This window comes from Lemur catta, chromosome 14 (genome assembly GCF_020740605.2).
Source record: "Lemur catta isolate mLemCat1 chromosome 14, mLemCat1.pri, whole genome shotgun sequence".
NCBI classification, from domain to species: domain Eukaryota; kingdom Metazoa; phylum Chordata; class Mammalia; order Primates; family Lemuridae; genus Lemur; species Lemur catta.
The window spans coordinates 59,172,704-59,197,863 of record NC_059141.1 but is presented as its reverse complement, the minus strand read 5'-3'; the positions used below and the strand labels follow the sequence as shown (position 1 = coordinate 59,197,863).

Sequence of the window (25,160 nt, the reverse complement as noted above, 5' to 3'; positions counted from 1 at the left end):
AATTTTGGATTATGTCTTAGATATTTTCACATTGTGTTAAGTGATTCTTGATCTTCTTTAAATTCTATGGAGAATATTGATTTTTTTTTTCTTTTTTTTGTTTTGTGAGCAGGCAAATAGTCTAGTTGTCCTCAGGCTACAAGTTCCAACCAGCCACCTTTGGATCGTGGTTTCAGTATCAGTTCTCTTTTCAAAGCCTTTGCCATGCTCTCTAGATCTGTTCTGAGTATACACCTCCCAGAGGCTAGTATGGGACCTGGGCAGTGATCTTATTTTACTTCTTAGTTTATTTCTGAAATAAATATCTATTATCTATCTAGGATCAGATCCAATCAAGTGCTGTTCAGGAGTGAACCCAGGAATTTACATACAGTTTTATGGAGTTACTTTCCTGAGTTTCTGATATTTTGTGATCTCCCTGGTATTTTGTTTTGCTAGAACCCTCTTTTTTTCCTTCTGCTTGGAAAGCTGTTGTTTTATTTTTCCTGCCACTGCACTTATGTCTAATATAAAGCAGTGTGTGCTTGTGTTGTCTCCCATTCCCTAGGGTTCGTGCTTTGCAGTTGGCAGGAAGATATTTAGATATTTGGAAATAAATAAAATTTTATAGTTCCTCTTTTCTCAAATATACTTGTATGTACGATTGGCCATATATATATATATATATATTTTTTTTTTTGAGACAGAGTCTCGCTCTGTTGCCCGGGCTAGAGTGAGTGCTGTGGCATCAGCCTAGCTCACAGCAACCTCAAACTCCTGGGCTTCAGCAATCCTCCTGCCTCAGCCTCCCGAGTAGCTGGGACTACAGGCATGCGCCACCATGCCCGGGTGATTTTTTTCTATATATATTTTTAGTTGGCCAGATAATTTGTTTCTATTTTTAGTAGAGATGGGGTCTCGCTCTTGCTCAGGCTAGTCTCGAACTCCTGACCTTGAGCGATCCGCCCGCCTGGGCCTCCCAGAGTGCTAGGATTACAGGCGTGAGCCACCGCGCCTGGCCTGGCCATATTTTTATATTTCAAGTCATTAATGGCAGAGATGAACTTTTTTACTGAAATGTCTTATAAAACTTTCTTAAAAATTTTTAAAATGGTGTTACGAGAACATTATTGTTCATTGGAATATTGCCTTCCCTCTTAGGTCAAAGTCTTATTGTCCGTATGATACCACCAGTAAAACCATAATTTATCTATGCTAGAAATTTGGCAAATGCTTAGTCTTCACTGTAAATCAATGTTACCTGGTGAACTTTTCTAAATACACATTCCAGGGCCCTATCCCCAGTGATTCTGAGTCAGTGGATGTATTATAATAAATAAAGAAGAAAATAACCTAAATGCTCATCTCTGCTTTTATCGTACTCCTGTTTCAATGCAGGACATTATTTATGGTCTAAGATTCAGAAAGGATGTATCTGAGGAAGATTGTGATGTTAGTGCTCCTTGAAGGTTGCTGGTTCAGTGTGTGTCCTGAGGCAGTGAGGTATCATCTGAACAAACAAGGTGTTGAGCCGCAGGTGGGCTGCCTTCGTCAGGGGGTCAGACCCGCACCATCATCCAGTTGTGTCCTATACTGGTTCATCGTTCTTGAGCTTGTCATCTGAATCATTGGGCGTATAGCTTCTTACTGTTAAACCAGTTTAGCAAGGAGTGGACCTTAATATTATATCATTTTCTTTATTGTGTTTAAGGATAAAATCTTCATTTTATTTCAGCTATTTTTGAAGGCATACATCCATGAAAGTATTTAAGGTATACCAATCATAAGTATACAGCTTGAACTTTTCATTTGTATGTTTATGTAACCACCATGCAGTCAAGACAGAACATTTCCAGCTTCCAATAATGTTCTTTCTCAGTCAGTAACCTCCCTCCCCTGTGTCTACCACTATTCTGATTTCTAGCACCATAGATGAGTTTTGCCTGTTTTCAGACTTCATATAAATGGAGTCATGCAATATGTATTCTCATGTACCTAGTATTTTTAATCAAATGATTTTTTGTAGCCAGACCTTGTTATTTGTTTCTGGCTCCTTTGTACTGAAAACACATCTAAATCAAATCAGATTCAGTCGACTTTTATTTTACATTTCTCTTAGGTGAGATAATCTAAAAATTCTTGAGGAAATTTCTCATATGTCCAGTGACTCTCTACTTCAACCACTCATGTAGTGTCCGTTATTTATTTCCACAGGTTATTCTGGCGCTTTTTTCCTCTTCCATATTTCCTTCTACCAGTGCACAGAGATAAAAAGGAGATTTCTAAAATTTTATCTACCATCTGTTCTTTGCCATGCTAGCATTTGGCTTGGGGTGAATTCAGGTTGAACTGAATGTCTACAATTACGATATTAATCTTGTGTTTTTCTTTTCTTCTTTCTGATAGCACGATGGAAGTGGTTCATTGCACGATATTCAACTATCATTGCCATCCAGTCCAGAACCGGAAGATGGTGACCAAATATATAAGGTATGACTACATAGTCATGCTGAATTTTTTAAAATTCTTTTTTATTACTAAAATAATAGTGCAATAACAACAAAAAGATTTAATGATAAATATATAAGCCTGGAACTTTTCTGTCTTGGGTATTAATTAGTTTTGCTCTTAACTTTTGCTACTTTGTGAAGTTGAAATAGTATCTCTGTGGTGCTTCCGTTTGAATTTATCAGTTGGATAATTATTTGTTCCCATATTACTACTGGTGCAGAATTCTTTTTTTAAAATCATTGCTTATAACTATGAATAACAGTTTTTAAAATATGACTACCAATAAAAATTAAAATGGTAATAGGCAATTCTTATATATAATCATAACATTGAAGAAATATACTGAAAATAAGATTAATTTGTTTTTCTTTTTTTCTTAAAAAATACAATTATAGAATCTAGAGGTATTTTTTTAATTTCAAAATATTGACTAAGGGGTACAAGTGTTTCTGTTTCAAGGATATCTTGAATAATGCTTAAGGCAGGGCTTTGGTATGTCCATTACCAGAATAGTGTTCTTGGATCCAATAGGTAAGATTTTATCCCACACTCATCCTCCCTCTCTCCCCCCTTCTTGGTTTCTCATGTCCTGTATTGCTTTGTGCCCATGTGTACCTATTAGCTTATTATATTATTACTAATTTATTATATTAATGAGAACATATGGTGCTTAGTTTTCCATTTCTGAGATACTTCAGTTAGATTAATGATCTCCAGTTCCATCCAAGTTGCTGCAAATGACATTATTTCATTCCTTTTATGGCTGAGTAGTACTCCATGTTGTGTGTGTGTGTGTGTGTGTGTGTGTGTGTGTGTCTGTGTGTGTGTGTGTGTACCACATTTTCTTTATCCACTCATGAATTGAAGGGCACTTAGGTTGATTCCACATCTTTGCAATTGTGAATTGTGCTGCGATGAACATTCGAGGGTAGGTATCTTTTTGATAAAATAACTTCATTTCCTTTGGGTAGATACCCAGCAGTGGGATTGCTGGATCGAATGGTAGGTCTACATTTAACTCTTTGAGGAATCTCCATACTATTTTCCATAGAAGTTGTACCAATTTGCAGTCCCACCAACAGTGTAGAAGTGTTCCTTTCTCTTTGCATTCATGCCAGTATCTAGTTTTCTTTGACTTTTTAATAATGGCCATTCTGCTAGGGGTAAGGTGGTATCTCATTGTAGTTTTAATTTGCATTTTCCTGATGATTAGTGATGTTGAGCATTTTTCTTTTCTTCTCTTCTCTTTTCTTTTCTTTTCTTTCTTTTTTTTTTTGCCATTTGCCTATCTTCTTTTGAAAAACTTCTGTTCATGTCTTTTGCCCACTTTTTGATGGGGTTGTTTGTTGTTTTCTTGCTGATATTTTTGAGTTCATTTAGGTTCTGGATATCAGTCCTTTGTCAGATGTATAGTTTGTGAATATTTTCTCTCATTCTGTAGTTATCTGTTGACTCTGTTGATTATTTCCTTTGCTGTACAGAAGCCTTTTAATTTAATTAGGTCCCATTAATTTATTTTTGTTGTTGCTGTATTTGCCTTTGGGGTCTTAGTCATAAATTCTTTGCCTAGGCTGATGTCTAGAAGAGTTTTTCGTCCATCTTCTTCTAGAATTTTTATCGTTTCATGCCTTACATAAGTCTTATCCATCTTGAATTAATTTTTGTATATGGTAAGAGAGAGAGGTCCTGTTTCATTCTTCTGCATGTGGCTGACCAGTTTTCCCAGCACCATTTATTGAGTAGGACTTCCTTTCCCCAATGTATGTTGTTGTCTGCTTTATTGACGATCAGTTGGTTGTAGGTAGATGGTTTTATTTCTGGGTTCCCTATTCTGTTCCATTGGTCTATGTCTGTATTTATTATATCAGTAGCATGTTGTTTTGGTCACTATATAGCCTTGTAGTATAATATGAATTCAGGTTATGTGATACCTCCAGATTTGTACTTTTTACTTAAGATTGGCTATTCAGACTCGTTTTTGGCTCCAAATGAAGCTTAGGATGATTTTTTCTAGATTTGTAAAATATGATGCTGGTATTTTGATGGGGATTTCATTGAATCTGTAAATCACTTTGGACACTATAGACATTTTAATGATGTTGATTATACCAATCCATGAGCATGGGATGTCTTTCCATTTGTTTGTGTCTTCTGTGATTTCTTTCATCATTGTTTCATAGTTCTCCTTATAGAGGTCTTTAACCTCCTTTGTTAAGTATATTCATAGGTATTTTATTTTCCTTTTAGCTATTGTGAATGGTATCAAGTCCTTGATTTGACTTTCTGCCTGACTGTTATTAATATATAGAAATGTTACTGATTTGTGTATATTGAGTTTATAACATGAGACTGTGCCGAATATATCGATTCCAGGAGTCTTTTGGTGGAGTCATTGGGGTTTTCTAGATACAAGATCATATCATCAGCAAACAGGGATAGTTTGAACTCCTCTTTGCTGATTTGGATGCCATTTATTTCTATCTCTTGCCTGATTGCTCTGGTTAGGACTTCCAATACTATATTGAATAGAAGTGGTGACATTGGATACCCCTGTCTTGTTCCAGATCTTAAAGGAGGAATGCTTCCAACTTTTTCTCATTCAGTATGATGTTGGCCGTGAGTTTGTCATATGTGGCTTTTATAATTCTTTGGTATGCTCTTTCTATGCCTAGTTTGTTAGGGGGTTTTATCATGAAAGAATGCTGGATTTTATTGAATGATTTTTCTGCATCTATTGAGATGATCATGTGGTCTTTGTTTTTGTTTCTGTTGATGTGGTGAATCACATTTATTGATTTGCCTATGTTAAACCGTCATTGCATCCCTAGGATGAAACCTACTTGATAATAGTGGACTATCTTTTTGATGTGCTATTGAATTCTGTTTGCCGGTATTTTGTTGAGGTTTTTTGCACTATGTTCATAAGAAATACTGGTCTTTAGTTTTTTGTTATCATTGTATCCTTTCCTGGCTTTGGTATCAGGGTGATACCAGCCTCATATAATGAGTTAGGGAGGATTCCCTCCTTGCTATTATGGAATAGTTTCTGTAGGATAGATACCAATTCTTTTTTGTTGGTCTGTTTTAATTTGGCTGTTAATCCGTCTAATTCTGGGCTTTTTTTTGTTGGGAGATTTTTTGTTACTGCTTTAATCTTGCTGGTCATTATTGGTTTGTTCAGGGTTTCTATTTCTTCCTGATTCAGGCTTAGGAGGTTGTGTGTTTCCAAGAATTTATCCATTTCATCCAGGTTTTCTAGTGTGTTCTCACAGAGGCTTTCATAATATTCATGGATGATATTTTGTATTTCTGCACTTATCAGTTATAATGTCTCTTTTTCATTTCTGATTAAGGTTATTTGAGTGCTTTATCTTCTATTTTGGGTTAATATGGCTAATTCTTTATTGATTTTTTTTTTTATCTTTTCAAAGAACCAACTTTTTGTTTCATTGATCCTTTGTATTGTTTTAGTTTCCATTTCATTTACTTCTGCTCTAAGTTTTGTTATTTCTTTTCTTCTGCTGGCTTTAGGTTTGGTTTATTCTCCTTTCTCTAGTTCCTTGAGATGTGACATTAGGTTTTTATTTTATGATCTTTCTTTCTTTTTGATGTAGGCATTTAAGGCTATGAACTTTCCCCTTGGGGCTGCTTTTGTTGTATCGCATGGATTTTGAAAACTTGTGTCACCTTTGTCATTCAGTTCAAGAAATCTTTTGATTTCCATCTTAATTTCATCATTGACCCAATGCTCATTCAGAGCAGGTTGTTTAATTTCAGTGACTTTATGTAGATTGGAATGTTTCTTTTGAATTGATTTCTAGTTTTATTCCCCTGTAGTCTGAGAAGATACATGGTATGATTTTGATTTCTTTGAGTTTACTGAGACTTGTTTTGTGGCTTAAGACATGATCCATGTTGGAAAATGTCCCATGTGCTGATGAGAAAAACATATATTCAGTAGTTTTGGGGTAGAATGTTCTGTAAATGTCTGTTAGGTCCATTTGTTCTACAGTCCTGTTTAAAGTCCAGTGTTTCTTTATTCATTTTCTGCTTGGATGATCTGTCCAGTTCTTTCAGTGAGGTGTTGAAGTGCTCGACTGCTAAGATGCTAGTGTTTATTTATCTGCTTAAATCTAGAATAATTTGTTTTATGAAACTGGGAGCTCCTGTGTTAGGCACATATATATTTAGGATTATTATGTCTTCTTGTTGAATTGCTCCATTTAACATTATGTAATGACCATTTTTGTCTTTTTTTAAACCATTGTTGATTCTTTGTTTTTTATTTTTGACTGACTGGATTAAATTGAAAGAGTTGTCAGGCTCTGTAATTCTTTCTTCTACTTGGTCTAATCTGTTCTTTAAACTTTTTTCTATTTCCCTAAATGAATTTTTCATCTACAGACATTCTGTTTGGTTTTTTTTTAAAAAAATATATCTATCTTGGCCGGGCGCGGTGGCTCACGCCTGTAATCCTAGCACTCTGGGAGGCCGAGGCAGGCGGATCGTTTGAGCTCAGGAGTTTGAGACCAGCCTGAGCAAGAGCGAGACCCCGTCTCTACTAAAAATAGAAAGAAATTAGCTGGCCAACTAAAATATATATAGAAAAAATTAGGTGGGCATGGTGGCACATGCCTGTAGTCCCAGCTACCCGGGAGGCTGAGGGAGTAGGATCACTTAAGCCCAGGAGTTTGAAGTTGCTGTGAGCTAGGCGGATGCCACGGCACTCACTCTAGCCCGGGCAACAAAGCGAGACTCTGTCTCAAAAAAAAAAAAAAAAAAAATATATATATATATATATATATATATATACACACACACATATCTTTTGTAAATTTTTCATTCATTTCCTGAATTGTTTTCCTGCTTTCTTTGAGTAGGTTTTCCATTTTCTCTTGGAGCTCATTGAGCTTCCTCAAAAATTTTGTGTTTGGAATTTTTTATATGTCATTTCAGTATTTTTATTTTGGTTTGGAGCCATTGCTAGAGAGCTGGTGTGCTTCCTTGTGGATGTCCTTTCGCTGTGATTTTTCATACTTCTGGAATTCTTGTGCTGATTCCTTCTTATCTGGAGCAGCTGTCGCCTCTTGTTTTTAGATTTTCTTTAGCTTAGATGAGGCTGTTTTCTCTCCCTCTTAAGGGTGTTTGTAGCATATGTTGGGTAATAACCTTTGGCTTTGCTCGTGGGTACTTTTATGTAGAAGGAGTCTAGGTTGTGGATGAATACCTTGGTTGTAAATCTTCTTAGTGTGATTATTTTCTCAATTGCTAGTTATTTGTAGGTTATAGCAGTGTTGCACCATGTGCGTGGGCAGCTTCCCTATCTTTGGTTTTGAAGTCTTTGAAATCCTTTCTCTTTCCCCAGCCCTGTGGTCTTCTTAACAGTGTTAATTATATTGTGATGCCCAGTATAATCTCTGAGACAGCAGTTGGTGCTTGTGGGTAAGAGACAGCCACGACTATATCATTGAGTCAGTAAATGCAGTAAAGGGCTATACAAGTTTTCCTCCCTGCCAGTAGTTGGTGCTTGCAGGAAAGAGCCAGCTGCAGTATTGTTTTCTGGGGCCTGAGACTGGCTCTTGTAGATCAGGAGAAGCACTTGGATGCCCCAGGTGCTGGGTGGGGCCGTGGAGCTGCCATGGACTCATTTCCACCACAGCAACTGTGGGTGGAAGAGCGAGGCTGAGCCGGGCTGAGTTAGATAAGCCTGTGTTCAGGCTCCACAAAGGCGGGAACAAGAGCTGTCTTGTCAGGCATGGAGGGTCAGCTCCCAGGTCGCTGGGGAGAGCCACCAAGGAGGGGCTGAAGCAGCCCCATGAAGCCAGAAAGTCTGCTGATGGGGGAGGGACTGTCTGGAATTTGCAAAGGTGGCTGTTGGGAGTGGGTTTCGCTCTTCTTGCTCCTCCCCTGCCCGGCACATCTCCTTCTGGTGTCTGCCCACGAGCATCGCAAAGTAGCTGAGCTCACCATCAATGGTGCTACAGGCTGGGAGCTTCCCTGTCCAAGATTCTGCCCTGGACCAAAAGCGCTGCTGTCCTGTGAGGGGAGTGGTGCTCCACGAATGAGCTGTGGCTCAGACCCACACTGCACTCGCCTTTCAGTTCTGCCCATGTGGGCTCTCTCTCATCTCGTAAGATTCGTTCATAAATCTCCCCTATGGGATCTGGCCTGTGGGTTTGTCCCCTGATCCCCAAAATTCGCTCCCTGACTATGCCAGGGAGAAGTGTGCTTGTCCTTTCTTGCCCGCAGAGTGCTTAAGTAGGCTTAATGTTCCCCTGCTTTAGTGTGTGCCCTCCTCTGCTGGAGCAGCCAGGCGAGCACCATCAGGGGTGGCTTGTAGGCAGGGAGCTCACAGTCCTAGGACCCCTTGGTCTGCGCAGGTCTTTAAGAGCAAAAATGTGATTGATCCCCAGTCTCTGTGGAAGCCTCAATGTAGTGGATGTGCCAACGGAGGGGAAGCAGGCACTCCTGAGAGCCTGGGCTCAATCATTCCTTAGAGGAACACGTGCCACTTGGCAGCAGTGGGAGGGAAGTGGGTGGAAAATAGTTTGAACGGAGGAGAGCTGGCATTCTTGTCCCCTTTGTCTCTCTACCCTGTAGGCAGTCTGCCCGAATGTCCAAGCTCTTGGATCACACAGTTTCCCTGGGACCCACTGGTTCTTGTGGCCACTGCAGTCTGAGCAGGAGTTGAGAAATGTTTGTGTGGAGACCAGTGACACGAAAACTGAAGGGCTGAAGCTGCTTGGGGAGGACAAAGGCTCACAACAGGTGGAGAAACAGTATGGCACCTGCTGCCTCAGCTCAAGTCTTTGGTGACAGGGAACAACCCAAGGGGGCTGGCAGCCTGGTGGTTTGTTTTCAAGAAGCTCCCAGTTCACTGGTGGCAGCAGCTTTTGGGCTCATGAGGGTAGAGAAGCCCTCCAGCAGCTGGGGAGCCTGCTGACTACTGGAGGTGCGAGGGGAGGAGAAATAAAACTCCCACTTGTCTTTTCCACAGGACTCTAAGTTTCTCAGGCATTTATCTCTGCCAAAATCTTACTCCTTATTCTGCCCTGCAACTTCTTCCCATGTAATCTCCGACAGGTTCTGGCACTTCTCCCTCAGATTACAACTGAACTATGTTTTGTGTTTTTGTTTTTTTTTTCATCTGAAACTTTTCCTTCTTTCTGAGATGATCTGGTGACCAGTGTTTCTAGTCAGCCTTCTTGTCCCCTCACTCAGAATCCAGATTCATTCTAGTGAGTATTTGAAAGTATTTTTAAAAATAATTCTCATCTTAAGGTCTATTTTTAATTGAAGAAAGCTCTTCATTTTGCAGTAGTTTTTAAGGCCATATTTATTTCTTAAACAAACACAGATAGTCTTTAGTATTTCCAAGTAAAGTTATTATTGGCTTTTACATCCTATTTTCAGGGCATACTAATCAGTGTTTGCTAGTCATCTGTAGTAACAAATAACCTCAAAACATCGGTGGCTTACCATAGCAAAATTTTTGTCTCACTTATGTTATTATATATATTGGCAGTAGGTCAGCTGAAACTCTGCTTCATATATGTCCTTTGTTCTGGGATCCAAACTGAAGGATCAGCCCTTATTCTGGGACATATTGTTGTGCCAGAGAGAAAAGAGCTTTGACAGAACCACACGTGAATTCTGCTTTGATGTGGCACATGTCATTTTCAAAACAGTTCAAGTGGCCAAGCCTGGTTTTAGTGGGGGCAGAGAAATATCATTTTCTTATAGGGTGCAGAGTGATTTTTGAGGAAAAGATTGCATATAAAACAATCAAAATCAAAAGAATGTAGCATAGTAGTCACCTCCGGTTATCTAATCTTGGCTTTTCAGCTTGTTGCGTACCTGTCATTTTCCAAATTATTTCCTGTGTCTTGGCTTCCATCCCAGTATAATAATATTCTAAATCAGCAGGTCATTAGCAGGCCAACTCTTTCTCAACACTCAGTTGAGATCCATTGACATAGATGATCTCCAGTGATCTCTTAGATTTTTAATTTTTATGACTGACATTTTAAAAGTAAAGTTGACCTTTTTTTCTTGGATTTTTTTGTGAAAACAATTTTTTATATGCGAAGAAATTATTTTTAAAGAAAAAATTTTAATTCCACCTTCTTTACACAACTAGTATCTTCACTTTTTTCAATGTTCCTTGTAGTTCCTCTATATTAGTACTACATAATAAACATATTGTCACATGGCATTTTCCTAGGCTCTCTTCCTTCTTATTTAAGATGAGATGCAGTAGCTCACACTGTCTCTTTTCTCCCATATCTTGTTTTCTCTTGTACTTTCATCAGCAAATCCCCAACTATGTCACCTTCTCATCCAAATGATCTAGCAGTACAGTTTTCAGTGACATAAATATGCTGTCTGTTGTCATTAAAAATTCAAGGTCTAAAATCTCCACTGTACCTGCCATGCTGCCACTCTGTCCTTATATTTATCTCAGGACAGCTCTATTTTCCATTCCCCTGATAACCTATTCCAAAGATTAAACATCTCAAACCCCATGCTCTGCTGTGCTTCTCAACCTCTGCTGTGCTTCTCAATCTTGATGCCTTGTGTGCATCAAGCAAAGATCATCTGCTTACTGCCTTCTAACTTACTTGTGTCTGTCTCATTCTCATTCAGTTTTTTCCACATACGGGGATAAGTGGCCACCACGCTATGGAAGACCACTTTTTCTCCTGTATTCCTATCTTCTGCTGCTGCTTAAGAACCTGAGTACATCTCCTCCTCTGCTCTCCTCTGTCTTCAGTGTGCTTACTCTGCTTTTTCTTCACCATCAGTTTATAAATTTGTATATCTCACCCATCTTAAATTTGGTAAATCAAATAAACTTTTTTTGACTCTCCTTAAACCCCTATCTAGTTAATGTAGAAACTTTAAAAAATGAAAATAGCTACTGGTTTTCATGCTGTAGATTTAGCACAGCCTTTGTCTGAAAAGATTTGTCCCTTTCCTTTTGTGTCACTTCTTTCTGGAATCTCTTACATCTCTTAACATTTTTTCCCATTGTAGGGTTTCCTCTTTCTTTAAATGTTCAATTTATATCTTTAGTTCAGTCCTCTTTGGACTTTTTACTGTCATGATTTCACATATGACACTTACATAGATAACGTGTAAAACTTCTCTCTTTCGTGCTTTGTAATCCAGTTGCCTGTTGGACATTACTATTGTGTGTCTCACCCACAGACAGGTACTTCTAACAGTATATTTAAAATTCGTACATACTCCTCCTCTTTGAACATATTTTTCCTCCTGTATTCTCCATTTCTTTTCATGGCACAACTATTCACTTTGTCACTCAAGATAGAAGTATGGATGTCACTCTTGACTGCTCCTCTGTGATCTTCTTTCACATGTAGCGAACTGCCAAAATCTCCAAATTGTGATCTCTTCTCCATCTTTGTTATCACTGTCTTCGGTCAAGCTCCTACCTTCATCTGGATTGTTACCATATTTGTTTTTTTAGAGATGTGGTTTCACTCTGTTGCCTATGCGGGAGTGCAGTGGTATTATCATAGCTCACTGCTGTCTTGAACTGGGCAAAAGTGATCCTCCCACCTCAGCCTCCTGAGGAGCTGGGACTATAGATGTGCGGTACCATGGCTGGGTAGTTTTTTATTTATTTTTTAATGTTTTGTAAAGACAAGGTCTTGCTATGTTGCCCAGACTGGTCTCGAACTCCTGAGCTCAAGTGATCCTCCCACAGTGCTAGGATTATAGATATTAAGCCACTGTGCCCAGCTGGTTATTACAATATTTTTATAACAAGTTCTTAGCTCAATTTTGTTGCTTTTAGCAAATTTGTCCTTCAAATAGCTACCAAAGTGATTCCAAATACAAATATATCACTCCTTAGCTAAGATCATGGTTGATAGTCATGGCCCTCTGTGGTCTGGCTCTTAGCTAGTTTAATAGCCCAATCGCTCCTCACTATTCACCACAGCCTTTGTGCTACAGCATCACTGCTTATAATTCTCCAAATGTGCTATGCGTGTACTCCCCTCTGTATTGTGTTGTATGACATTTACGATTCCTTACCCTAAAATCGAAAGCCTACTACACTTCTCTATCTTCTGATCATCCTTTAAGACTCCATGGCAGTCACTCATTTCCTGGTGTGTTCTCCTTTGCCTGTCTTTATGTATAAAACCTTAGAGCAGTGCCTGACATGTAATAAGTGCTATATGCGTGTTGGCTGTTAATGTTCCTACCACATTGTATTTTGATGGCGATGTAGTAGTGTTCCATCAAGTTGTTATATGCGTTTCAATTGTCCCCTTATAGGACAATTGTAAACTTGTAACTTTCAGATGATACCTTGTTATAGGTTTTCTCATACTTAGGATCATTTTTTTGGCATAAGGTAGCTGAATCAGAGAGTACATTTTTATGACTCTTATACATATGATATGTTTGTCCAGAAAGGTTAGTGGCTGTGTCTGATGATGTACTGTTTTTTTTTTCCTGTAATCTTGTTAATCACATTGGGTGTTTTCCCCCAGTTTAATATCTGTAAAGCAATATCTTTGATATTTTAACTTGTATTTCTTTAATAAGTCAAATAGAACATTTTACCCATTTTGTATATATGTTTGTGAAAACTGGCTATTTGTCCTTTTGGGCCTTGAAAATGATCTTATATGTTTGGATAGGCTCTTGGTGTACTTGAGATATAAGTCCTTTATCATATTTGCATGGATTTCCACCACCGTTTAACTTTAATATTAATTGTTAAGATGGTTTAAGATTTTATATAATCAAATATGTACTTTCATTTTTTAATAACTTCACTTGCTGCATAGCTTAGAATTGTGTCCTTCTAACTGTATCCTAAGAGATGTATCTTTCATGATCTGCAGTCCATCGTTCTGTCTTGATTTGTGAATTTTTTAAATGTCTAAACTTTTAAAATTTGACTGGGAATCATTTTTTATATGTAATAATGTCTTTCCCAATTATAGAATACATAACAGGATTTTAAAAATCTTTTCTTCCTTATTGTTTGGGATACTTATGTGATATGATAAGCCTTTGTAAAATGTCTATTTCTTTTTTTTTTTTTTTTTTTATTTCAGCTTATTATGGGGGTACAAAAGTTCAGGTTACATACGTTGCCCATGTACCGCCCATCCCCCCGAGTCAGAGCTCCAAGCATGCCCATTCCCCAGACAGTACGCATCGCACACATCATGTAGTTATATTTATACCCCCATCCCCTCCCCGCCCACCTCCCTGAGTCCGCACCTTCAAGCATGACCATTCCCCAGACAGTGTGCAACACACTTATCATGTAGGCATGCACCCATCCCCTCCCCCCACCTTCCACCTCAGTCTGATATCCAATTGGTATCATTCCCAAATGTGCATTTAGGTGATGATCAGGGAAACCAATTTTCTGGTGAGTACATGTGAGGCTTGTTTTTCCATTCTTGGGCTATTTCACTTAATATAATGGGTTCCAACTCTCTCCAGGAGAAGCAAAGAGATGTCATATCACCGTTATTTCTTATAGCTGAGTAATACTCCATGGTATATATATACCACAATTTACTAATCCATTCATGAATTGATGGGCATTTGGGTTGTTTCCACATCTTTGCAATTGTGAATTGTGCTGCTATAAACATTCGGGTACAGGTGTCTTTGTCATAGAATGACTTTTGTTCCTTTGGGTAGATGCCCAATAATGGGATTGCTGGATCGAATGGTAGGTCTACTTGAATCTGTTTAAGGTATCTCCATAATGCTTTCCACAGGGGTTGCACTAGTTTGCAGTCCCACCAGCAGTGTATGAGTGTTCCTGTCTCTCCGCATCCACGCCAACATGTGTTGTTTTGGGACTTTTGGATAAAGGCCATTCTCACTGGAGTTAAGTGATATCTCATTGTGGTTTTGATTTGCATTTCCCTGATGATTAGGGATGTTGAGCATTTTTTCATATGTTTGTTAGCCATTCTTATATCTTCTTTTGAAAAATTTCTATTCATGTCGTTTGCCCACTTTTTGATAGGGTTGTTTGATTTTTTCTTGCTGATTTTCCTGAGTTCTAAATAGATTCTTGTTATCAGTCTTTTATCTGATGTGTAGTATGCAAAAATTTTTTCCCATTCTGTAGGTTGTCTGTTTATTCTCGTGACTGTTTCTTTGGCTGTGCAGAAGCTTTTTAATTTGATCAGGTCCCATTCATTTATTTTTGTTGTTGCTGTGATTGCCTTAGAGGTCTTCTTCATAAATTCTTTGCCTAGGCCAATGTCTGTAAGAGTCTTTCCTACATTTTCTTCTACAACTATAATCGTTTCACACCTAAGGTTTAAGTCTGTTATCCACCGTGATTTGATTTTTGTGAGAGGTGAAAGCTGTGGGTCCTGTTTCAGTCTTCTACATGTGGCTATCCAATTTTCGCAGCACCAGTTATTGAATAGGGATTCTTGTCCCCAGAGTATGTTTTTGTCTGCTTTGTCAAAGATTAGATGCCAAATGAGGATGGTTTTATATTTGGATTTTCTGTTCTTTTCCACTGGTCTGTGTTCCTGCACTTGTGCCAATACCAGGCAGTTTTAAGAACCACAGCCTTGTAGTATAGTTTGAAGTCTGGCAAATTAATACCTCCCATGTTGTTTTTATTGCTTAAAATTGCTTTTGCTATATGGGGTCTTCTCTGACTCCATACAAAGTGTATAATTATTTTTTCTATATCTGTGAAAAATGATGTTGGTAATTTAATAGGGATTGCATTGAATCTGTAGATCACTTTGGATAGTATAGACATTTTGACAATGTTGATTCTTCCAATCCATGAGCATGGTATGGTTTTCCACCTTTTTACATGTTCTGCAATTTCCTTACTCAGTGTTTCATAGTTCTCCCTATAGAGGTCCTTTACCTCTTTAGTTAAATATATTCCTAGATATTTTATTTTCTTTGTTGCTATTTTGAAGGGTATTGAGTCTTTAATTTGGTTCTCCGACTGACTGTTATTGGCATATATGAATGCCTCTGATTTGTGTGTATGGATTTTGTAACCTGAGACTTTACTGAATTCATTAATCAATTCCAGGAGTCTCTTGGTTGAATCCTTGGGGTTTTCCAGATATAACATCATATCATCAGCAAAGAGTGAGAATTTGATCTCTTCTTTCCCTATTTGGACTCCCTTGATTCTGCTCTCTTGCCTGATAGCTCTTGCAAGGACTTCCAATACTATGCTGAAAAGTAATGGGGACAGTGGGCAGCCTTGTGTGGTTTCAGTTTTAAGTGGGACTGCTTTCAGTTTTTCCCCATTCAGTATGATGTTGGCTGTGGGTTTGTCATATATGGCTTATATCATTTTTAGGTAGGTCCTGTCTATGCCTATTTTGTTAAGCATTCTTATCATAAAAGGGTGTTGAATTTTGTCAACTGCTTTTTCTGCATCTATTGAGAGGATCATATGGTCTTTATTTTTGCTTCTAATTATGTAGTGAATTACATTTATAGATTTACATATGTTGAACCACCCCTGCATCTCTGGGATGAAGCCCACTTGGTCGTGATGGATTATTTTTTTAATAAGCACTTGGATACGATTTGCTAGGATTTTATTGAGAATTTTTGTATCTATATTCATAAGAGAAATTGGTCTGTAGTTTTCTTTTTTTGTTGCATCCTTTCGTGGTTTTTGTATCAATGTTATGTTGGCTTGGTAAAACATGTTGGGGAGAATTCCATCCTTCTCAATATTGGAGAATAGTTTATGTAGGATGGGCTTCTTTGTATGTGTGGTAAAATTTGGGTGTGAACCCATCTGGACCAGGGCTTTTCTTTTTGGGAAGGTTTTTTATTGCTGTTTGGATTTCAGTTCTTGATATTGGTCTATTCAGGAATTCTATTTCTTCCTGGTTGAACCTGGGTAGGCTACGTGTTTCTAAAAATTTGTCCATTTTCTCCACATTTTCCAGTTTGTGTGCATAAAGATTCTTGTAGAATTCATAGATGATATCGTGTATCTCTGTGGCATCGGTTGTGATTTCTCCTTTCATGTTCCTGATGGAGGTTATTAGAGATTTTTCTTTTCTGCTCTTGGTTAGTCTATTCAGAGGTGTGTCTATTTTGTTTATCTTTTCAAAGAACCAACTTTTTGTTTTATTAATTTCCCTTATGGTTTTTTTGTTGTCCTTTTCATTTAATTCTGATTTGATCTTAATAATTTCTCGCCTTCTGCTGGGTTTGCGGTCGGTCTGTTCTTCTTTCTCCAGCTTTTTGAGTCTATCCATTAGGTTGTCTATTTGTAAGTTTTCTGTCTTTTTGATATAGGCATTTATGGAAATGAATTTTCCTCTCAGGACTGCTTTAGCTGTGTCCCATAGATTTTGATAAGTTGTGTCTCCTTTGTCATTTAATTCAAAGAATCTTTTGATTTCCATCTTGATTTCTTCCTTTATAAAATAATCGTTCAGGAGAAGGTTGTTTAGCTTCCATGACTTTGAGTAGGAATGAGAGTTTCTGTTAGGGTTCATTATTACTTTTATTCCTCTGTGATCTGAGAAGATGCATGGTATAATTTCTATTCTTTAAAATTTTTTAAGACATGCTTTATGTCCTAGGATATGGTCAATCTTAGAGAATGTCCTGTGAGCTGATGAGAAGAATGTATATTCAGTGGACATTGGGTAGAATGTCCTGTAGATGTCAGTCAGGCCCATTTGTTCTAGCATTCTATTTAAGTCCATTATTTCTTTGTTTATTTTCTGTTTGGAGGATCTGTCCTGTACTGTCAGTGGGGTGTTAAAGTCTCCAGCTATTACAGTATTGTTATCTATCATTTGGTTCAGATCAAGTAGGGTTTGCTTTATGAATCTGGGTGCGCCTAAGTTGGGTGCATATGTATTAAGTATAGTTATGTCTTCTTGTTGAATTGTGCCTTTCACCAGTATATAATAACCATCTTTGTCTTTTGTTACTTTTGTTGGTTTAAAAACTAAGTTATTGGAAATTAAAACTGCCACACCAGCTTTATTTTGGCTACCGTTTGCTTGAAATATCGATTTCCATCCTTTTATTTTCAGTCTAAATGCATCTTTGCAGGTTAGGTGAGTTTCCTGAAGACAGCAGATACTTGGTTTATGTTTTTTTATTCATTGGGCCAGTCTATGTCTCTTGAGTGGGGAATTCAAGCCATTCACATTTATTGAGAGAAGTGATAAGTGGGACAGATTTCTGTTCATCTTGTTGGGTAGAACTTCATTGGTATGTTTTCTCTCTTGAGCCATTGTGGTAGCTGGAATTTGATCTTTTGCTCTTGAGTAGTTTTACATTTGTGGGTCTTTCTTGTGCTGGTCCGTGTGTAACTCTCTTTTGAGTACTTCTTGGAGGGCTGGTGTTGTCTTAGTGAATTCCCTCAGTCCTTGTTTATCTGAGAATGTCTTAATTTCTCCTTCGTATAGAAAACTGAGCTTAGCTGGGTACAAGATTCTAGGCTGGGCATTATTCTGTTTCAGAAGAGTAAGAATGGGGCCCCAACTTCTTCTTGCTTGTAAGGTTTCAGTTGAGAAATCTGGTGTAATTCTAATGAGCTTTCCTTTGTATATTACTTATTTCTTTCTTCTTACAGCTTGAAGAAGGGTCTCTTTAGTGGATATTTTGGTCAGTCTGATGACTACGTGGCATGGTGTTTTCCTATTTGCTATGAATCTCCCAGGGGTTCTTTGAGCTTCTTGGACCTGTATATCTAGAGTTTTAGCAAGGCCTGGGAAATTTTCCTCAATTATATCTTCAAATAGTTTATTCAACCCTTGCTTATTATCTTCTTCACTCTCAGGAATGCTGATAACTCTCACGTTAGGCTTGTTCACATAATCCCACATTTCTTGTAGACTCTGATCTTTTCTGTTATTTCTTTGCTCTATCTCTGTGACCGACTTATTTAATTGGAAAGAGTTATCTTCAACCTCTGAGATTCTTTCTTCTGTTTGATCTACCCTGCTCTTGATACTTTTCACTGTGTTTTGTAGCTCCCTGAATAAATTCTTCATTTCTAGGAGTTCAGTTTGGTTTTTCTTCAATATTTCAATTTCTTTAGTGAATTTTTGTTCCAAATCCTGGATTTTTTTTGTGGTTTCTTTGTGTTGGTTATCCATTTTTTCTTGTATATTATTCAGCTTGTTTATAATCCATAATTGAAATTCTTCCTGTAACATGTTGGTATTTTGAATCTGGTTTGTGTCAATTGGTAGAGAGCTGGTATTTCTCTTTGGGGGCGAGATTTCCGTTTGATTCCTTGTGGTCCCCGTGTTTTTTTGCTGAGCCCTTCCCATCTGGATCTATGGTTAGATCTTTATCTTATAGCTTTAGTCTGGCTAGCAGCAGGCCTTGTACTCTGTTCTTAGGCTGTGAAGCAATCTATGTGTGTTGCTTCCTTTGTCAAGAGGGGGAGACTGTTGTGTATTGTTTAGAGTTTTTTCTACCTCAGTTGGGGGGCTGCTTCTTATGGGTCCAGCCCCAGAGGATTGGTTTGACCTAAGACCGGTTTGGTGAGTTAAGTCACTGTGTTGTGGACTTTCAGTTAGCAGGCAGGATTCACACTAGTTGCAGGCAGAAAGTCTCTCTCTCTCTTTTTTTTCTTTTTATTTTGGTTCTTCCTTTAGAGGGGTGATTTCTGCCTCTTTCTGCAGGAAAGACACTGCCTAGGGGGAGGGGCGGTACCCTCGCTCGCTCAGCGCCCCAGCTGCTGCAGCTCCCACGGGCAAAGGTCTGCCCTGGCCCAATGTCCCCAAGGTCCAGGCTCCACACTCTCGCGTCTGGGGAAGCACTCAGTGTTCACACAAGGGCGGGGCTCCTAGAGAGGGTCCACGGACTAGGGGAGGGAGCCGCCCAGGGAGCCACCTGGCACTCTATGGCTCCGCAGCGGCTAGGCTGTGGACCCCATGATGGTGAATGCCCTCCCGCAGATCGCTGGCGCTGGGGGTGAATATTCAGGGTCTGGCAGGTATCAGAGCTGGGGGCCTGGGGAACTCAGGAGCCCACAGTAGCTCCCCGGCTAGAGGGCTGCCAAAAAAAGCTGTAATTCGGTGTCTCCGATCTGCCTTTCGCCTTAGCGTAGCTCCGCCCCTCCCCCTCTAAGCGTCCTCCCTACGCAGATCCCCTAGAGTCTAAGCTGTTTCCCATTGATGTCTCCTGTCCACAGAGTTCATACAAAGCCCCAGCTCTTAGCCTGGGTTCACCGACTAGGGGAGGGAGCCTCCAAGGGAGCCGCCAGGCACCCTATGGCTCTGCAGCGGCTAGGCTGTGGACCCCAAGATGGTGACTGCCCGCCCGCAGATCCCCCGCGCTGGGGGTGAATGTTCAGGGTCCGGCAGGCACCAGAGTCGGGGGCCTGGCGAGCACAGAAGCCCACAGTAGCTCCCCGGCTAGAGGGCTGCTGAAAAAAAAAAAAAATCTGTAATTCGGCGACCCTTAGCTGCTTTTCGCCTTAGCGCAGCTCTTCCCCTCCCCCAGATCCCCTAGAGTCTAAGCTGTTTCCCGTTGATGTCACCTGTCCACAGAGCTCCACGTCTCCCGTGGTGATTCTGCACTGACTTCAGGCAGATCCCTAATTGAGTGGGTGTGGAGGTCAGTGGGGAGAACAAGCCGCTTTCCTGTGGGGCTGAACCCGCCTCGTTCGTTGGTGAGGCGGGAACAGCCGTCCTGCACTCGGCTGTCTGTTGTCCCTCTCGCACTCTCCAGATTTTCGCAATCCTATTTCTCATTCACCTCAGTCTTTTCTTGCTCTTTGTGTCCCACGTTGATTCTCCATGGATTCACACCGCTGTTCTTGTGGGGGAGCGATCCTCTAGCATTGTGGCAGGCCGAGATCCATGCCTTCCTCTCCAGGAGCACGAATCCAGGAGGTCACCTCCACTCTGCCATCACAGAACCCCCCCCCATGTCAAAATGTCTATTTCTGATCTCTTGTTAAACTGCAATATATATATTTTTTGTGGCCAATGTATCTGAAGGAGATGACATACTTTGTCCAGTAACAACTCATTATACTCAATGCTTGCATATTTTTCTCTCTGGAGAGATATGATAGATATATCATTCACATATTATTCTAATTTCTTTGCTTATACTACTTCTTCAGTATATATTTCTGGGTAGTTGAATAGTGGTGCACAAAATGGACTAACTGTAAGGTAATAATACTTAACACTTTGGGCATGTAACTGGATTCCTGTTTAACTTGACAGTTGGTTTCCATTTAATAATATCAGGCATTTTTCATAATGAAGTTGACAAGGTATTCTCTTTTTGATTCAGGTAGTGCTCTTCAAAAAATGGTTCATGGGAAAAGAATTTCCCTTGTTACCCTTGGAAGGTACATTTGTATTTTTGCTGATTTCTGAACCAGCCATGAAATGCCTCTATGCCTTAAGTCATACAATTCCCTCTGCTTGTTTTGCCCTGTGTTTTTTCTGACAGGCAACTCTTACGCATCTCTTGAAATCTAGCTGAAGTTAATGTTTTGTGTATGATTTATTTTACTCTATGGCCTTTGTCTCAGTTTCTTTAGATGTGAAAAAGGAATAAGAATTCTTGCCTCAGAGGTGTGGTCAAGATCAAATGCTTAATACCTGAAAATGCTTAGTTTCTGATATCTAATAAGTACTCAATGAATATTGGCTGTTGCTCTCGTTATTGTTCATTTTCTACATGTCAGACTCCATTAGAAGAAGTCTTTAATTTTTTTTTAATAGAGGATTTTTTCCCTCCTAAATTAATGAATGGTCCATTCATTCCTTGGTCTTCAGCATTGATTTTTCTTCTTCTATGATATTTTAAATACTTCATCTTCTTACTATGATATTTTAAATACTTCATCTTAAATTTTTTTAACATTTCAGAATGAAGATTTGTTAAATGAAATAAAACAACTTAAAGAAGAAATAAAGAAAAAAGATGAAAAAATCCAACTATTAGAACATCAGCTTGTGAGTATTATAGTATAATATGTCAAATGGAAGCTTTTCAAATTGGGCAATATATATTTTTTATAAAACTTAGCTGAAATTAGAGTTTGACTTTTTTTTGGCTTTCAAATTTGTACTTTTGTATTTTTAGATTTTATGCATTTTAATAAAAGCATGTGATTTAACTTTCAGTGTAAATATTAAGTATTCAATGTGAAAAATTCTTTGTTGATCCATTTTCAGTGGCCTCTCTGTTGGGGTATTTAAAATCCACTGATTTACATTCATTTTGTTGATGCAGGGTAAATGGCTTTCGTTCATATATGTGTTAAGAAATGAGTACTGGTGAATTGAGAACAGGGTATTTTCTTCCTCTGTGAACAGAATGAGACTGGGTGTTCAGTATTTGGTAGCTATAGAGCTCTCGGACTGAAGGATATTCCCAGGAAATGTTTTTTCCCTGTTGGTGATATTGAATGATCCCTCAGAGTCATGTTTGAATCTTTATAATTTATAATTGTTATAATTTCAAATTTTAGCCTCATATGAAAATATGTATGATGTCTTAAATTTAATTATAATTTAGTTCATAGTAATATAAAAGGCCATGATAAAAAAAATAATGGCCTAAAAGTCATAACAGTAAAAAGAAAATCTTTGTTGGAAGTCAGAAGCATATCTTGGTCTAGCAAGGCAATTTAGCAGTAGGAAATATTAATCTCAACTAGAATATAAGAGATATAACATACTGAACTCTGAGCCACTGAGGTCAGATCAGAGATTCAGCTCATAAATAAATAGAACAGAAAGATCACATATTATGATTAAAGTTACAAAGAAAATTTATGAATCTGAATAAAGAATAATCTAATATTGCAAATTCAGGTCGTACAAAATACAAAACTGAAAAAGAAAATAATAAGACCTAATGTTTGTGTTTCAAAGCTAATACAAGGACCCAGACAGCTTTCAGAATAAAAGATAGCAATGGGAAATTAAGTAAGCTTCAATTTCTGCGAAAATGTATTACAGAGCACAAGATACTGTGCCTTGTGCACTTTAGAAAAAAGGTTATGAACTTCATATTTTATATCTACACAAATTTTTATTTCTATACAAAGGTAATGTCTCTAATGTCTTGAAAAATATGCTGTCCAATTAACAATGCATTCCAAATACTTGAGAGAGAAATTAAGAAATGACTTAAGAACAAGGAAGTAAAGATTAAAGTGAATGAGTGGTGAAATAGAAATGAGCTTTAGAGAAACTAAGTGGAATAAACTTGTAGACCATTAGTTGGAGAACACTTACTGGTCATTATTTTATCTAACATAAATTATATGTTATTCAAATGTTAGAATTTATTTGAATTTATAAATCTTTAATTTTTCTGAAATAAAAAAATTTTAATTTAAAAATTTTAATTCACTATTAGTTTTGGAAAATATTTAGACTAAATTAAATAAGTTTGAGGAAGAATGTAGGAATATGGTGAAGGAAGTCAGAAGTACTGAATTTTTTATCTTCTACAAATCAGTATCCCAAGTTATTTTTTTAATATACTTAGATTATGATACTGTTTGTGAAATGCCTTAAGATAGTTATTAATAGGTCGTAATAACGTATCTTGCAATAAATAAAAGTAAAGACAAAGTAGAAAAACATCAAGGAAAACCTGAAAACAGCAAAACTAAGGTAACAGAAATTAAACCAAATGTAGCAGATATAATAGTAATTTTAAATTGTCCTATGTCTTTGGGGAAAGTTTTCTTGAGGATTTAAAGGAAAATCCAGTAACTTGCCTTGTACAAAAGAGATTTAGCTAAAGTAAAATGGCCTAATAAGGCTGAACATAAAAGGTTGGGGGACACAGAATAAAATTATTCTCATAAAAAATACTGGGGTTTCAATATTAAAATTAGAAAAGTAAATTTAAGGCTGAAAGAATTATGAAAAGAGGTCATTTTATATTGATATGTGATTAAATAATTAAAGATGAATCTTTTTGTGCTGAAAAATTTTAACAAAGTGTTTTTTTAACCTCTACCTGCATCTTTAAAAAGTAAAAACAGGTCTCCTCCTAGATGAAATAATATCATCTTTAAGCAATTAATAGTAATTTCATAATATATTCTAATATCTTGTCTATATTCAGATCTCCCAAAACATCCTGGACATTTGATTTGTGTAGACTAGAATCCAGTCTAGGATAGTGCATGACAAATGTCCCTTTTGTCCCTTTTAATTTACTGACAAGACTGAGCCAATTGTCCTGAACAATATCTCACCTTGAAAATAATTTTTAGAAAGATTTAAGAAATATCAAAGAGATTCCTAAAGAAAGAAAATTGAAAGCATTAATCTTTAACAATGTATACCTTGAAATTCTCTGTATTTGGTATATTTAAGCTAGAAATCATAATTATTATATAGGAACCTGTCACCTGTTTTTCTATGTGCTGTGCATAGTTTTCCTACACATTGCTTGGGAAGCCATAGCACATTCAGCTAGAAATTCCCTCTGTAAGCACATCAGAATCATATTAGCCCATTTACAGATTGCAGGGGAATTGCAGCCTGTACCAAGAGAACTTTGTGAAACTTACTTGAAAGTTTCTGTTCTTGAACCTAGAGACTAACATTTACTATGGTTTTCTCAACATAAATTTAGAAGATTAGAGAAGATTCACTGCTTGTCATTGCAAACAGTGATCCTCTGGGAAGTGAATGTCTTACTAAATGAGTTTTAAGGGGCCATGTGTTCTTTTTGTAGTAGGGAATTAGAAATCATTCAGAAAGATTTTAATAGTATAAAGTTTAGTTATGGAACTCTAGAAAGTCACTTGTTCAAATCAAGATAATTTAAAAAGGCTATAAACCCCTGAAAGTAGAGATAAGTAACAGCATTCTTCACATTTCTCAAAATTAAAATTGCCTTCCTATAATATTTTAATTTTTAATGTTTTTCTTTCTTTACATCTGTAAACTACTTTCTTAAAATTAGAATAAGTTGTCAGAAGAACCATAGATGAGGAATTAGGTTCTTATCTCCGGTATTAATTAGCTGAATGACATTGGCTGTTTTCACACCTCTGTAGAGCTTTCTTTATCCAAAATGTGGAGATTTTTCTAGATGATTTGAAAGTTCCTTTTCATTTCTAACCTTTTATTTTTTTAAAAAATCTTTTTTAAAAAAATACATTCACCTCTAACCTATGTTTGCATGCAGATTTTCATAGAAATAAAGTGACACTATTAATTGTTAAATTCAAATTTTATATGTGAAATACGTTGATATAAAATCAGATTGCAGTGCTCCAAGAATTTAACTGAAAGATATAGAGGTTTGAATATTCAAACCTTACTCTAAAATGCTAAGAATGCCTGTTTATCTTCATCTCAATATACTAGTTAAATAATAGTTAATTTAGATACATTTACTTGTTGAATCCTCAGAATAATCTTGTGAAATTACTAGTGTAGAATTTTCTTTATGGAGACATAGAAAGTGGAACTCAGGTTAAGTGGGCCATCAGTGAAGAATATTTGAAAATCGTGACAGATCCAGGTTCAAATGCTGACTTAAAATTTAATAGCCATGTTCTCGGAGGGAAGTTTTGTAATCTCTCCTAATCCTCTTCTATAAGTGGGAATAATAAAAATAATACTGACCATATAGGGCTGCGATAGTTGTTAATAAATTAATTACATATATAAACT

At 37.5% G+C, this 25,160-nt stretch overlaps 1 protein-coding gene across 6 annotated transcripts in view; it reads left to right on the top strand.

The window, feature by feature from the left end:
- Positions 1 to 25,160, top strand: part of CCSER2 (coiled-coil serine rich protein 2) — a 187,400-nt gene that overhangs the window by 125,155 nt on the left and 37,085 nt on the right. For all 6 annotated transcript variants that reach the window (XM_045569345.1, XM_045569350.1, XM_045569349.1 and 3 more), the window contains 2 exons: positions 2,386 to 2,469; positions 21,375 to 21,461. In XM_045569345.1, the coding sequence (XP_045425301.1) occupies positions 2,386 to 2,469; positions 21,375 to 21,461 (171 nt within the window). The remainder of the gene's footprint in view (positions 1 to 2,385; positions 2,470 to 21,374; positions 21,462 to 25,160) is intronic.